This window comes from Cetorhinus maximus, chromosome 11 (genome assembly GCF_964194155.1).
Source record: "Cetorhinus maximus chromosome 11, sCetMax3.hap1.1, whole genome shotgun sequence".
Lineage (NCBI taxonomy): Eukaryota > Metazoa > Chordata > Chondrichthyes > Lamniformes > Cetorhinidae > Cetorhinus > Cetorhinus maximus.
In genome coordinates, this window is record NC_135889.1 from 123,759,802 (window position 1) to 123,776,289 (window position 16,488).

General features: G+C 43.9%; 1 protein-coding gene across 2 annotated transcripts in view; it reads right to left on the reverse strand.

Moving 5' to 3' along the window:
• The window catches only part of LOC144686890 (1-phosphatidylinositol 4,5-bisphosphate phosphodiesterase delta-4-like), a 72,347-nt gene that overhangs the window by 11,322 nt on the left and 44,537 nt on the right, over window positions 1–16,488 (reverse strand). The window contains exons 12-14 of one of the 2 annotated variants that reach the window (XM_078552713.1): window positions 13,803–13,919; window positions 10,040–10,218; window positions 2,262–2,397 (exon numbers count right to left, since the gene is read on the reverse strand). In XM_078552713.1, coding sequence (XP_078408839.1) covers window positions 2,262–2,397; window positions 10,040–10,218; window positions 13,803–13,919 — 432 coding nt within the window. Of the gene's footprint in view, window positions 1–2,261; window positions 2,398–10,039; window positions 10,258–13,802; window positions 13,920–16,488 lie in introns of both variants that reach the window. The other variant, XM_078552712.1, reaches the window with a different exon arrangement.

Sequence of the window (16,488 nt, forward strand, 5' to 3'; positions counted from 1 at the left end):
TGTCTCTCTCTATCTCACTCTCTCATTCTCCCTCTAACTCTCCTATCTCTCACTCTCTCCCTCATTCTCTCTATCCCTCACTCTCTCCCTCACTCTCTCTCTCACTCTCTCTATCCCTCACTCTCTCCCTCACTCTCTCTCTCTCACTCTCTCTATCCCTCACTCTCTCCCTCACTCTCTCCCTCACTCTCTCTATCCCTCACTCTCTCCCTCACTCTCTATCTCTCACTCTCTCTATCTCTCACTCTCTCCCTCACTCTCTCTATCTCTCACTCTCTCCCTCACTCTCTCTATCTCTCACTCTCACTCTCTCTATCTCTCACTCTCTCTATCTCTCACTCTCTCCCTCACTCTCTCTATCACTCACTCTCTCCCTCATTCTCTCTATCTCTCACTCTCTCTATCTCTCACTCTCTCTATCTCTCACTCTCTCCCTCACTCTCTCCCTCACTCTCTCTATCTCTCTCTATCTCTCACTCTATCTCTCACTCTATCTCTCACTCTCTCCCTCACTCTCTCCCTCACTCTCTCTATCTCTCACTCTCTCCCTCACTCTCTCTATCTCTCACTCTCTCTATCTCTCACTCTCTCCCTCACTCTCTCTATCTCTCACTCTCTCCCTCACTCTATCTCTCTCTCTCTCTCTCTCTCCCTCACTCTATCTCTCTCTCTCTCGCTCTCTCCCTCACTCTATCTCTCTCTCTCTCGCTCTCTCTCCCTCACGCTCTCTATTTCTCACTCTCACACTTTCCCTCTTTATCTCTCTTTTTCACTCCCCTCTATCTCTCTCTCTCTCGCTCACTTACACTCTCTATCTCTCATTCCCTCTCTATCTCTGACTCTCTCTCCCTCACTCTCTATCTGTCTCTCTCTCTCCCTTTCTCTATCTCACTCTCTCTGGTTGTAGTTTGCAGTTTCTGTCAATAGGTGGGGACATTTCAGACTTTAAATTTCTGACAGCGCCACCAGCTGGTGGGATTTGTAACAACAAATAATCCAGGCCTGGAATTGGCTGGTTAGTGAGAGGTGGACTCACCCCCTATCCCAACCCGTGCTTTACCTGTCCTGGGAGTGTTTGATGGGGACAGTGTAGAGGGAGCTTTACTCTGTATCTAACCCCGTGCTGTACCTGTCCTGGGAGTGTTTGATGGGGACAGTGTAGAGGGAGCTTTACTCTGTATCTAACCCCGTGCTGTACCTGTCCTGGGAGTGTTTGATGGGGACAGTGTAGAGGGAGCTTTACTCTGTATCTAACCCCGTGCTGTACCTGTCCTGGGAGTGTTTGATGGGGACAGTGTAGAGGGAGCTTTACTCTGTATCTAACCCCGTGCTGTACCTGTCCTGGGAGTGTTTGATGGGGACAGTTTAGAGGGAGCTTTACTCTGTATCTAACCCCGTGCTGTACCTGTCCTGGGAGTGTTTGATGGGGACAGTGTAGAGGGAGCTTTACTCTGTATCTAACCCCATGCTGTACCTGTCCTGGGAGTGTTTGATGGGGACAGTGTAGAGGGAGCTTTACTCTGTATCTAACCCCGTGCTGTACCTGCCCTGGGAGTGTTTGATGGGGACGGTGTAGAGGGAGCTTTACTCTGTATCTAACCCCGTGCTGTACCTGTCCTGGGAGTGTTTGATGGGGACAGTGTAGAGGGAGCTTTACTCTGTATCTAACCCCGTGCTGTACCTGTCCTGGGAGTGTTTGATGGGGACAGTGTAGAGGGAGCTTTACTCTGTATCTAACCCCGTGCTGTACCTGCCCTGGGAATTAACCGTGCAATTTTCTCCTTTCTTGTATTTATCTAATTCCTTTTTGAAAGTTCCTATTGAGTCTGCTTCCCTTTCAGACAGTGCCTTCCAGCTCACAACAACTCGCTGTGTAATTATTTTCTCCTCTCCCCTGTTGCCGATTGCCCTCAATCTGTGTCCCTCTGTTTCCTGACCCTCCTGCCACTCCAAACTGCTTCTCCTTACTTGTCAAAAACCTTCATCATTTTGAACACAACTACCAAATCTCCCCTAATCTCCTCTGCTGCTGATGTGAAGAGGTTTAGGGAGGGAATTCCAGAGCTTGGGACCCAGGCAGCTGAACACACGGCCACCATCGATGGAGCGATGGAAATATAACACCGTTTAATGTGGGTTAATGTGGTTTAAGCGCCTGAGTAATTGACACTCACAGCACTGGAAAATGATCAGCACCATTAGTGAAGAGAGGCGGCTGTCCAGGATCAGTAAGGATAGGGAGAGGTTGATAAAGTCTATACCGTTATTGTCGATGTATTTAGTCTCCTGTTTCACATTGTCCATGGGCACACCGTGAATCTCCACCCTCACCAATGGATCCACAATCGATCCCTCCTTGCTGTTCTCCACTTTGGGCAGTTGCTGCCCACTGATCACCTACACAGGGAGAGAGAGAGGGAGTGAGAGAAGGAAATAGAGAGGGGGAGAGAGAGGGAGTGAGGGAAGGAAATAGAGAGAGAGAGAGAGAGGGAGTGAGAGAAGGAAATAGAGAGGGAGAGAGAGAGGGAGTGAGAGAAGGAAATAGAGAGGGAGAGAGAGAGGGAGTGAGTGAAGGAAATAGAGAGGGAGAGAGAGAGGGAGTGAGAGAAGGAAATAGAGAGGGAGAGAGGGAGGGTTTTATCTCTTGGGTAAATGAGTTTGTTGGCCAACCGAACTCTAACTGCACACCTTCCTACATTCCCCTCAACTGCTGCGTGCAATTAATAACAGGAAAAGATTGATGTAAGAATAAACAGTGATGGTTTATTGAGCACCAGATCATATGCGCTCACTCAGAAACCTCCAGAACTTGACTACAGTTGCCCGCGCTGTACAGTGATTCGTCAGTGCTGTCACATGATCGGTACACTTGCATTCTCTTAAAGGGACGAGGTACCTCACTTTACCGGAGAGGGAGAGAATGAGAGAGAGAGTAGGAAAGGGAGAGAGAGAGGGAGAGAAAGAGTGGGAGTGAGAGGGGAGGGAGTGAGAGGAAGAGAGAGAGCAGGAGAGACAGAGGGAGAGAGGGGGAGAGAGGGAGATAAAGAATGGGAGTGAGAGAGGGAGCAGGAGTGAGAGAGGGAGTGAGAGAGGGACGGATGGCCGAAGAAGATGATTTCATAACACAGCCAAACAGGTAATCTGCAAATCCTTCCAACACACGCTAATGGTGGGTGTTAAGAGTGGGAGAGATTCCTGGTCAGCCATGTGATAGAGACTCTCCCATCACTATCCATAAATACAGGCTACAACATACATGTAAAAGTGCATGTTGCCACAGCAACCAGGACTCCCTGAGTGAAACTGTAACACACCCACCCCTACTCCTGGTGCCATCCAATCAAGTCTCTCTACACCTGAAAGATCATTTCCTTCTCTTCATATTCCAATCCAGTTGAGATAACAACACATATTCCATTAGTTTCTCCGTATCTAGGCACTAACAGTAGCCATAGATACTGACCTCACCTGAACCCACAGGTTATGGGGTCATTTGTTAACATCAGCAACAAACTGCATTTATATAGTGCCTGTAATGTGGTAAAACATCCCAAGGTGCTTCACAAAAACAACTACAGTATCAAACGAAAGTTAACATTGAGCCCCACAAGGAGATATCCTTGACAAGTGACCAAGAACTTGGTCAAAGAGGTCAGTTTCAAGGAGTGTCTTAAAGGAGGAGAGGGGGACGGAGAGGTTTGGGCAGAGGCCAGGCAGCTGAAGATACATCACCGATGGGGTAGGAATTGGGATGGTCAAGAGGCAAGAATTGGAGGAATATTGGGATCTTGGGTAATTTATTAGTAATTGTAAGGTTTTATTAGTATTAGTAAGGTTTACTAGGAGTAGTAAAGCTCTCTGGGAGTAATAGGGTTTATTAATTATAAATTAGTTAAGAAAATATGAATAAATTAATTAAAACATAATAAAGATGGCAGAGCAGGTGATGTGTTGTGACTGCAGAATGTGGGAGTTCCTGACCACCAGCGTGATCCAGGACAGACATATTGTAGTGTCATTGATCAGGGGGCCAAGCTACAGACATTGTGACACATGGGGGAGGATCAAAGTTACCTGGACACTTTGTTCCAGGAGGCAGTCAGGCCCCTTAGGCTAGGGTTGTCTGATTTGGTCAGTGCTCGGGGACAGGAGAGTGTGACTGCGAGTGAGGCAGCTCGGGGGATCGAGAAGGCGGAAGTGGCAGAGCCTCAGCCCTTGCAATTGTTCAACAGGTTTGAAGTTCTTGTAGGGATGAAAAAGGGGGGCTGCAGGATTGATGAGCACACTGACTATGGCAATGTGGAACAGGAAGCCATCCAAGTGGGGGGAGTTAATCGGAAGGTAGTGGCAGTAAGGGACAGTATATTCAGGGGGGTTTACACCATTCTCTGCAGTCGAGAACAAGATTCCAGGAGGCTGTGTTGCCCGCCCAGTGCCAGGGTTCAGGGCATTGGTTCGGGGCTGGAGAGGAACTTGAAGTGGAAAGGGGGAGGATCCAGTGGTCGTGGTCCATGTTGATACCAATGACATAGGCAGGATGAGGAAGGAGATTCTGCTGTGGGATTATGACCAAATAGGGGCCAAATTGAAAAGCAGAACCTCAAAGGTCAGAATCTTTATCCCACCAAGCATTAATCCCCGCAGGACCCCACTGGTCACTGCCTGCCACTCCGCAAAAGACCTATTTGTTCCTACTCTGTCTCCTGTCTATTAACCAATTCTCAATCCATGCCAACATATTACCCCCAATCCCATGTGCTTTAATTTTACACACTAACCTCTTATGTGGGACTTTATCAAAAGCTTTCTGAAAATCCAAATACACCACATCCACTGGTTCTCCCTTATCTATTCTGCTAGTTACATCCTCAAAAAACTCCAGCAGGTTTGTCGAACATGATTTCCCTTTCATAAACCCATGCTGACTTTGTCTAATCCCGTTGATATTTTCTAAGTGTCCTGTTATCCTTTATAATAGACTCCAGCATTTTCCCTATTACTGAGGTTAGGCTAACCGGTCTGTAATTCGCTGTTTTCTCCCTCCCTCCTTTTTTAAATAGTGGGGTTACATTTGCCACCCTCCAATCTGCCAGGACTGTTCCAGAATCCAGAATTTTGGAAGATGACAACTAACACATCCACTATTTCCCACGGCCACCTCCTTTAGTGCCCTGGGATGTAGATTATCAGCCCTGGGAATTTATCAGCTTTCAGTCCCATTAATTTCTCCAGCACTATTTTTTTTAGTCATACTAATTTCCTTCAATTCCTCCATCTCACTAGATCCTTGGTTCCCTAGTATTTCTGGGAAGTTATTTTATGTCTTCCTCTGTGAAGACAGAACTAAAGTAGTGGTTTAATTGCTCTGCCATTTCCTTTTTCTCTATTATAAATTCTCCCATTTCGGACTGTAAGGGACCTACATTTATCTTCACTAATCTTTTTCTTTTTACATACTTAGAGGAGCTCTTACAGTCCACTTTTATGTTCCTTTCAAGTTTACTCTCATACTCCATTCTTCCCCTTTTAATCAATCCCTTGGTCCTCCTTTGCTGAATTCTAAACTGCTCCCAATCCTCAGGCTTGTTACTTTTTCTGGCAACTTTATAGGACTCCTGTTTGGATCTAATACCATCCTTAGTTTCCTTTCCTGGCAATGGTTGGGCCAATGTTCCTGTTGTGTTTTTGTGCCCAGAAAGGAATATATAACTGTTGCAATGTATACATTTGTTACTTAAATATTAGCCATTGCCTATCCACCATCATGCCCAATCTAACTTAGCCAACTTACACCTCAGATCTTTATACTTTCCTTTGTTTAGATTTAGGAGCCTAGTTTCAGATTGGACTACTTCACTTTCCATCCTAAGGAAGATTTCTATCATGTTATGGTCACTGTTCCCTAAAGGACCCCACACAAGAAGATCATTAATTAAACCATTCTCATTGCATAACCCTAAATCTAGTATAGCCTGGTCCATAGCCGGTGCCTCGACATACTGGTGTAAAAAACCATCTCATACACACTCCAGGAATTCATCCACCACAGGATTATTGCTAATTAGATTTGCTCAGTCTATATGTAGATTAAAGTCACTCACAATTACTGTAGCACCCTTGTTACATGCGTCTCTAGTTTCCTGTTTAATACTGTCCCTTACCTTATCACCACTGTTTTGAGATCTATAGACAACTCGCACTAATCCTTTCTGCCCCTTATTGCTTCTAAGCTCCACCCAAACTGATTCTACATCTAGATTTTTAGAGTCAATATCCTTTCTCACTAACGCACTGATTTCATCCTTAACTAACAATCCCACATCACTTCCTTTTCCTTTTTGCCTGTCCTTCCTAAATATCGAGTACCCTTAGATATTCAGTTCCCAGCCTTGGTCACCATGCAGCCATGTCTCTGTAATCACAATCATATCATACCCGTTTACATCTATTTGCACTGTTAATTCATCTACCTTATTGCGAATGCTATGTCAGTGATACCGTGCCTTTAGATTAGTCTTTTTAACATTTTTACACTTTTTTTTGTATTATGGCCCTATTTGCTGTTGCCTTTGTTTCCTGCGCCTTCCACTTTTGCTTTTTACTTTTCTATCTTGCATTTCTATCTTTGCTTCTCTCTCTTGTGCCTCCCCACTCAGGGACCCAGCCCGCTCCACTCTAGTTTATGTGGTAATAGAGCAGAGCATAATTTGGGTATTGATAACCAGAATATGGCATGAAGGGACAGAGAGTACAAACTCAAGAGTGCTCCATCAGATAAGGTTAGAGATTGCAAAAATGGTTAAAAAGTCAGGGTTAAAGGCTTTGTATCTGAATGTGCACAAAATTCGTAACAAAATGGACGATTGTTAGCACAGATAGAAATCAATATGTATGACCTGATGGCCATCACAGAGACATGATTGCAAGGTGACCAAGGCTGGGACCTGAATATTGAAGGGTATTTGATATTTTGAAAAGATAGGAAGCTAAGAAAAGGTGGTGGGGTAGCTCCGTTAATTAAATATGTCATTAGAACATTAGTGAGAGATGACCTTGGCCTGTAAGAGTAAGCTATAGTATCAGTTTGTGTAGAGATAAGAAATAGGAAAGGTAAGAGGTCACTTGTGGGAGTAGTTTATAGGCCCTTAACAGTAGCTGCATTATAGAACAGAATATACAGGAACAAATAAATAGGCGGTGTAAGAAAGGCACCGCAATAATCATGGATGACTTTAATCTACATATAGATTGGATGAATCAATTTGGCAAAGGGTAGCCTTGCAAATCAGCTCATAGAGTGTATGTGGGACAATTTCTTAGAGCAGTACATTCTAGAGCCAATCAGGGATCAGGCTATTCTAGGCCTGGGTAATAAGGAATGAGACAGGATTAATCAATGACCTCATAGTAAAGGAGACTTTAGGTGATAGAGATCATAACATGATACAATACCACGTTCAGGTTGAAGGGGAGAAGGGTGAGTCTAAGACTAATGTTTTAAACCGGAATAAAGGTAATTAATTATAAGGGTATGAAAGCAGATCTAGCTAAAGTGATTTGGGAAACTAGGTTAAAAGGTAGGAGAGTAGAGACGCCATGGCAGACGTTTAGGTGTTATTTAATAAATCTCAGGGTATGAATGCAGAGCTAAAGTAACTGGGAAACTAGACTGAAAGATAAGACATTAGAGATACTTAAGGAGATATTTAATAACTCTCAGCAAAGATTTATCCCAGTGAGAAAGGAAGAGTCTTTGAGGAGGATGCATCATCTGTGGCTAAATAAGGAAGTTAAGGATTGTATCAGATTGAAAGAAACACTCGACAATTCTGCAAAGATTAAGGGTAGATCAGAGGATTGGTCAGATTTTAAGAATCAGCAAAGAATGACTAAAAAAAAGAGGAAGTGAGTATGAGAGAAAGCTAGTGAGGAATATAAAAACAGACAGAGTTTCTACAAGTATTTAAATAGGAAAAGAGTAACTAAAGTGAGTGTTGGTCCTCTAGAGAGTGAATCTGGGGGTGGAAGTGTTGAACAGGTAAGTTGTGTCTGTCTTCACTGTGGGAGACTTAGAAAACTTCCCAAAGATACTTGAAAATCAAGAGGTGAACGAGAGGGAGGAACTTAAAACAATCACCATCACCAGGGAAAAGGTACCAGAAAAACCATTCGGCCTAAAGGTCAACAAGTCCCCAGGACCTGATGGGCTGCATCCTGGGGTCTTAAAAGAAGCAGCTGCAGAGATAGTAGATGCATTGGTTATAATCTTCCAAAATTCCTTAGATCCTGGAAGGATCCCAGGGGATTGGAATGTAGCTAATGTAACACCTTTATTCAAGAAAGGAGGAAGACCAAAAGCAGGAAACTACAGGCCAGATAGCCTGACGTCTGTCATAGAGAAACTGCTGGGATCCATTATTAAGGAATTTATTGCAGATTACTTAGAAAATCATAATGGGATCAGGCAGAGTTCAACATGGCTTTGTGAAAGGGAAATCACGTTTAGCTAATTTATTAGAGTTTTTTGAGACGTAGCAAGCAAGGTGTATAAAGTAGAACCTGTAGATGTGGTGTACTTGGATTTCCAAAAGGCCTTTGATAAGGTGCCTCATCAAAGGTTACTACTCAAGATGAGAGAACATGGTGAGGGGGAAACATATTAGCATGGTCCAAGGATTGTTCAGCTAACAGGAAGCAGAGAGTAGGGATAAATGGGTCTTTATTAGGTTGACAAGATGTGGCAAGTGGAGTGCCACAGGGATCAGTGCTGGAACCTCAACTATTTACACACTACATCAGCGACTTGGATAAAGAGACCGAATGTATAGTTGCTAAATTTGCTGATGACACCAAGATAGGTTGGAAAGTAAGTTGTCAAGAGGTAGAGAGTCTGCAAAGGGATAGAGACAGGTTAAGTGAGTGGGCATAAATTTGGCAAGTGGAGTATAACGTGGGTAAATGTGAACTTGCCCACTTTGGCAGGAAGAATGGAAAATCAGGATATTATTTACATGGAGAGAGGTTGCAGAACTCGGTGGCACAGAGGGATCTGGGTGTCCTGGTACATGAATCGCAAAAAGTTAGTCTGCAGGTACAGCAAGTGATTAGGAAGGTAACTGGAATGTTGGTGTTTATTGCAAGGGGAATGGAATATAAAAATAGGGAAGTTTTACTACAGCTGTATAGGGCCTTGATGAGATCACATCTGGAATACTTTGTACGGTTTTGATCTCCGTATTTGAAAAAGGATATAATTGTGTTAGATGCAGTTCAGAGAAGGTTCACTCAACTCATTCCTGGGATGAGGGGCTTATCCCATGAGGAAAGGTTGAACAAGATGGGCTATACCCATCGGAGTTTAGAAGAATGAGAGGCGATCATATTGAAATATATAAGATCCTGAGGCAACTTGATAGGGTGGATACCGGGAGGACTAGAACCAGGGGACACAGTTTAAGAATAAGGAGTGTCCCTTTTAAGATGGAGATTAGGAGAATTTTTTTTTCTCGGAGGGTCGTTAGTCTGTGGAATTCTCTTCCCCAGGGAGCAGTGGAGGCTGGGTCATTGAATATATTCAAGGCCGAGTTAGACAGATGTTCGATACACAAGGGAGTTGAGGGTTATGGGGGAGCAGACAGGAAAGTGGAGTTAAGGCCACAATCAGATCAGCCATGATTTTATTGAATGGCAGAGCAAGCTCAAGGGGCCGAATGGCCTCCTCCTGTTCCTAAGTCCTATATTCCTTTGTTCCTGTCTTTGAAAGTTGTTAGGCTGGGAAAGCCTGTATCCCCAGAGCACCTGATCAGTGTGAAGTTTTGTCTGCTAACACTCTGGGATGCGTTACTACATTAAAGGTGCTATGTAATTGCAAGTTGTTGTTGGTATTCTGGGAACTAAATGGGCTAAGAGGCCATTTCCTCTAATCCCATGTGCTGACTGTCCTGGGAACATCAGAGCCCCAATGAGGGAGAGACAAAGAGAGAGACAGAGACAGAGAGAGAGAGACAGAGAGAGACAGATAGACTGTCAATGAGTTTACCTGGATAGTTAGGTTTAGTGGTCGATAACCAGCTGTATCTCGTGGATGTTCCGGGTCAAAGTTGGATTCTATCGTTCTCATAAACGAGGGTTTCAACACGAATCCACAGTGAGCATTGCGACTGAAGAGCCCATCATTCAGATCCATCTCCTCCCCAGCTGTCTGGAAATTCAACGCCACTCGAGGAGAGATAAGAGGAGATGCCACGTTAGACAATCCTGTCAACATGATAGCGAGTGTCTCAATGAGATCAAACACACACATACACACACACACATACACACACACACACACACATACACACACACACACATACACACACACACATACACACACACACACACACACATACACACACACACACACACATACACACACACACACACACATACACACACACACACATACACACACACACACACACATACACACACACAGAATGGTTACAGCACAGAAGGAGGGCATTCGACCCACCATGTCTGTGTTGGCTGTCTGTACATACATGTTCCAGTTTACACACACGCACGTGGGCACACATCCTGAGTTGATTCATGGGTAGAGCATAATAGATAATGCCAACACTCTCCTCATGTACCTGATTATTAATTGTATATTAATTAAGTATGTAATTGTATTCAAGTGGTAGGCATTCAGTGGGGATTCACTTCTGTTCCTATGTATAGGACCAGGCTGAAACTTTGGTTGTTAAGTAATGTGTGTCTCTGTAAATAGAAGATTATAAAAGTGTGTAATAATTGGCTCCAGTTCTATCCTATACCACCCAGGAGCAGCAATTACAGGCCAGTTAGTTTAACCTTGGTGGTGGGGAAGCTTCAACAACATTAATTGAGGACAAAATCAATAGTCACTTGGGTGATTGCAGCTTAATTAAGGAAGACTGGTGTGGATTTATTAAGGGAAAATCATGTTTAACTAACTTCCTTGAGTCTTCTGATGACATTACAGAGGGCTTGGATAAAGGTAATGCTGTTGACGTGGTGCACATGGACTTCCAGAAGACATTTGATAAAGTGCCGCACAACAGACTTGTGAGCAAAGTTAGAGATTAAGGAATAAAAGGGACGGTAGCAACATGGAGTCAAAATTGGCTGAGTGACTGGGAACAAAGAGCAGTGAACGTTTGTGTTTCGGGCTGGAGGAACATTTATAATAGAGTTCCCCAGGATTTAGACTTGTGTGTATAGGGCACAATTTCAAAATTTGTGGATGATATAAAACTTGGAAGTATTGTGAACTGGGAGGATGGTCTTGTAGAACTTCAAAAGGACACAGGCAGGTTGGTGGAATGGGTGGGCAAGTGGCAGATGAATTTTAATGCAGAGAAATGTGAAAAGATTCATTTTGGTAGAAAGGACAGAGAGAGACAAGGCAAACTAAAGGGACCAACTCTAAAGCAGAGGGGCCTGAAGGTATGTGTGCAAAAATCATTGAAGGTGGCAGGGAAGTTGAGAGAGTGGTTAATAAAGTGTTTGGCATCCTAGGCTTTATCAATAAAGGCAGAGAATACAAAAGCAAAGAGGCTATGTTAAACCTTTACAAAAAACTGGTTCGGGCTCAACTGGAGTATTGCATCCAGTCCTGGTCACCTTGCTTTGATGCGAAGGATGTGAAGGCATTGGACAGAGTGCAGAAAAAAATCATCAGAATGGTTCCAGGGATGAGGAACTTCAGTTACACAGATAGATTGGAGAAGTTGGGACTGTTTTCCTTGGAGAAGAAACGGCTGAGAGGAGATTTGATAGAGGTGTTCAAAATCATGAGGGGTCTGGACAGAGTAGATAGGGAGAAACTGTTCCCATTGATGGAAGGATCGAGAACCAGAGGCTAAGGTAATTGGCAAAAGAAGCAATGACAACACAAGGAAGATCTTTTCTTCACGCAGCGAGTGGTTAGGATCTGGATTGCGCTGCCTGAGAGTGCGGTGGAGGCAAGTTCAATTGAGGCTTTCAAGAGGGAATTGGATCCTTATCTGAAGAGGAAAGATTCGCAGGGCTACAGGGAAAAGACTGTAAGATTTTGATAATCTACTAATTTTAGGATTTTATAATCATGGCGACTAACATTTTGGGATCCCATACCAACCACACTTTAAATAGACTGGCCTAAGTTCTTGCCTGCTAAGAGAGGTAATTAAACAGTTAAAGACTGTGGAGCTAACGGTTGCTGCTGTGAGACTCCGAGCTGACAGTTTAGAGAACTGAATTACTGTTAAAAGCTTAGCTGCCTGCTTGTCGGGAGTGGTTACAGATCTTTGTCTTAAAAGACACTCCCAAGGCCTAACAGAACCAGCTCTCAGCATGACTCCCTCCTATAGTGATAAGGGCCAACTCAAATCACACATACCTTTTTAATTAGAATAGTTTTCTAATATTGTCCATTTAAGTATAATCAATAGAGTAAGATTGTAAGTACAAGCTTCTTGTTTATTTTTACCACAAGGGACACCACTTAACCCTTGTCCAACAACTTGAGAAGGCAAATTAGCAATATTTTGTGATAAGGATGAACGTGGTTTATGGGAATGTCAATTGGACCCTAAATCACGTAACATCTAGAAATAACATTGAAATCAAAGAATGAACAACTGTTTTCAGTTTCTTGTTTATGTGACTTTGGCCAAGGAATTGGGGATAAAACCAATGACCTCACTTTCAATCATATGTTAATACATGTCATATCCAAAAATGGCACAAAGTACAAGGACTTTCAGAATTAGGGATAAATATTGAAAATTTCATGACATTGAGGGCACAGTCATCACCGGGGAGATGGAGGTGTAATGTCTCAAGACGAGTAATCCAGAGGCCCGGGCTAAAGATCTGGGACCCCGGGAATTTCAATTCGATCAATAAACCTGGAATATAAAACTAGACTCGGTGATAGTGACCAGGAAACTATTGTCGATTGTTGTAAAAAAAACCCTTCTGGTTCACGAATGTCCTTTAGGGGAAGGAAATCTGCCATCCTGACCTGGTCTGGGCCTACATGTAACTCCAGACCCACAGCAATGTGGTTGACTCTGAAAGGGCCTTAGCAAACCACTCAGTCCAAGGGCAATTAGGGATGGGCAACAAATGCTGGCCCTGCCAGCGACACCCACATCCCGTGAAAGAATAAAAACAAAACCATTGTGCCTATGGTGACAACTCCCCTGAGAGACATCAAACCAGAACGAAGAGATAGACTTTGTGCTGTTCGCACTAGAGGGTTTGTGGTCTCTGAGCATTAACATTGGCCTTTTTTAAGAACATTTACCATTCATGCTTAATAAATTCTGCTTTATTTCAACGTACTTCTTTGTCTTTCTCTTTCTCTCTCTCTCTCTCTCATTTGATTGGAAGGTCAGCTCAACAGGACCCATTAATCTAAATTGTGAATTTGGGATTTAAAAGTTAAATTGGCTAAAATATACCAGCAGCCCAAAATCTGAATCAAGTTCAAACTCTTACGGGTTGCAGTGTGGGACTAGGGGAATTGTTCCTGCAAAGAGCCAGCGTGGATAAGATGGGCGGAATGGCCTCCTGTGCTGTAACCATTCGATAGTTACATTCTGAACACTTTCCAATAGGATAGTGACCTGGAGGGACCCTGGGGGACTTTATCCCATGCCTCACCCCGAAGATTTGAGGGGAAGTTGTTGTCTCACTTCCCCACCATGGTTAAAATCAGCTGATTGAGCACTGAAGGACACTAGGACCTGGGACACACACCATGGGTGGAATCCTGTTCGGAGAATGGTTACCTATTTGGCAGCCTGTATTCCACATCTCCTGAGGGCTGAAGTTTGAGGAATCTGTCCTGAATCCGCTGGGGTACACACGGGTTAACTGCCAGGCGTTGTGACGGACAAACTCGTTCGCTGTTACCCAAACAGAACAAACACAAGAGTGAGTGACCCACATCAGATGGAGCACAAAAGCAAACGAACTGATCAATATTTCACCATCTGGAGAAGGGGAGATCAAATCAGGCCACTCAGCCCATCAAACCTGATTCATGCCAGGATGTCAATTATATATAAAACCACAACCAAACCCCTCGATTAGATTCCAGTCTACAACTCACTCCCGGACAAATGTTTTTCTATACATAAACCACCCAAACCCCTCGATTAGATTCCAGTCTGTAACTCACTCTTGGACATCTGTTATTCTATATATAAACACCCCTGAACCCCTCGATTAGATTCCAGTCTGTAACTCACTCCCAGGTATCTGTTATTCTATATATAAACCACCCCGAACCCCTCGATTAGATTCCAGTCTATAACTTACTTCCAGACATCTGTTATTCTATATATAAACCCCCCTAAACTCCTCGATTAGATTCCAGCCTGTAACTCATTCTCGGGTATCTGTTATTCTATATATAAACCACCCGAACCCTTCGATTAGATTCCAGTCTGTAACTCATTCCTGGGTATCTGTTATTCTATATATAAACCCCCCCCGAACCCCTCGATTAGATTCCAGTCTGTAACTCACTCCCGGGTATCTGTTATTCTATATATAAACCCCCCCGAACCCCTTGATTAGATTCCAGTCTGTAACTCACCCCTGGGTATCTGTTATTGTATATCTAAACCCCCCAAACCCCTTGATTAGATTCCAGTCTGTAACTCACTCCCAGGTATCTGTTTTTCTCTGTGGGAGCTCTGTGGACACCAGTGTAATTTGCGGCAAACACGTCTGCAGTAAGTGTTTGCAGCTTGAGGAGTTTCAGCTCAGAGTCATTGAGCTGGAGGCTGAGCTGCAGACACTGTGACACATCAGGGAGGGGGAAAGTTACCTGGACGCTTTATTCCAGCAGGCGGTCACATGTCTTAGGTTAGGGTCTTCTGATTTGGTCCATAGCCAGGGACAGGGAGGTGTGAATGTGAGTGAGGCAAGTATGAGGGTCGAGAAGGTAGAAGTGGAGGAGCCTCAGCCCTTGCAATTGTCTAACAGGTTCGAGGTTCTTGCAGCCTAGATGGACAAGAGTGGGGGCTGCAGGGTGGATGAGTGGGCTGACCATTGCACCATGGTGTAGGAAACCATTAAAGCCAATAAAGGGAGGCGGTGGTGCAGTGGTACTGTCACTAGACTAGTGCACCAGAGACCCAGGGTAATGCTCTGGGGACCAGGGTTCAAATCCCACCACTAGCAGATGGTGAAATTTGAATTCAATAAAAAAATCTGGATTTAAAAGTCTAATGATGGCCATGAAACTATTTTCGATTGTTGTAAAAGCCCTTCTGGTTCACTAATGCCCTTTAGGCATGAAGTCACTTGTGGGAGTAGTTTACAGGCCCCCTAAGATTTGTTACATGTAGAACAGAGTATACAGGAAGAAATAAGTGGGGTCTGTAAGAACGGACCGCAATAATTATGGGTGACTTTAATCTACATGTAGATTGGACAAATCAGATTGGCAAAGGTAGCCTGGAAAATGAGTTCATAGAGTGTATGCAGGACAATTTCTTAGAGCAGTACATTCTAGCACCAACCAGGGAGCAAGCTATTCTTGCCCTGGTAATGAGCAATGAGACAGGATCAATCAATCATCTCATGGTAAAGGACCATCCAGGTGACAGCAAGCATAACATGATAGAATTTTACTTTCAGTTTGGTGGGTAGGAGTGTGGGTCTAAGATTAATGTTTTAAATCTAAAAAAAGGTAAATTTTTAAATTCATTCATGGGATGTGGGGCTTCGCTGGCTGGTCCAGCATTTATTACCCATCCATAATTGCCCTTGAGAAGGTGGTGGTGAGCTGCCATCTTGAACCGCTGCAGTCCATGTGGTGTAGGTACACCCACAGTGCTGTTAGGGAGGGAGTTCCAGGATTTTGGCCCAGCAACAGTGAAGGAACGGCGATATATTTCCAAGTGAGGATAGTGTGTGGCTTGGAGCGGAACTTCCAGGTGGTGGTGTTCCCATGTGTCTGCTGCACTTGTCTGTCTAGATGGTGGTGGTTGTGTGTTTGGAAGGTGCTGCCTATGGAGCCTCGGTGAGTTGCTTGGTGAGTTATAAATAGTTTCTTGGTAGTACAGAACTTGAGTATTGCTGAAAAGAGAGGCATGCTGTTGAAGTTTTTTGTCTTGCATTCATCAGGACAGAATCGCAAGAATATCAAATTCCAAAGAGGAAACAACGATATATACTGCATGAGAAGACGGTGCTGATTGGTTGGCAAGTTGACTCTGATTGGCAGAGGCATTGCTATGGAGAATATACCAGGGAACAGTTAACTGCCAAGCTTTTGTTTCAATTCAAACCAGGCAGGTCGACTCTGAATAGGCAAGGCATTGCCATGAGGAATGAACCAAGGAGTGGCTGTCCTTCAAGCTTTTGTCTGGTTGAAAAAGGCACAATGCATGGACCTGTTCTTTCTGTTTGCAAAGCGTGTGTAAGTGAGCCACAACGCAATCCCGGCTGTAATTGGTTGTC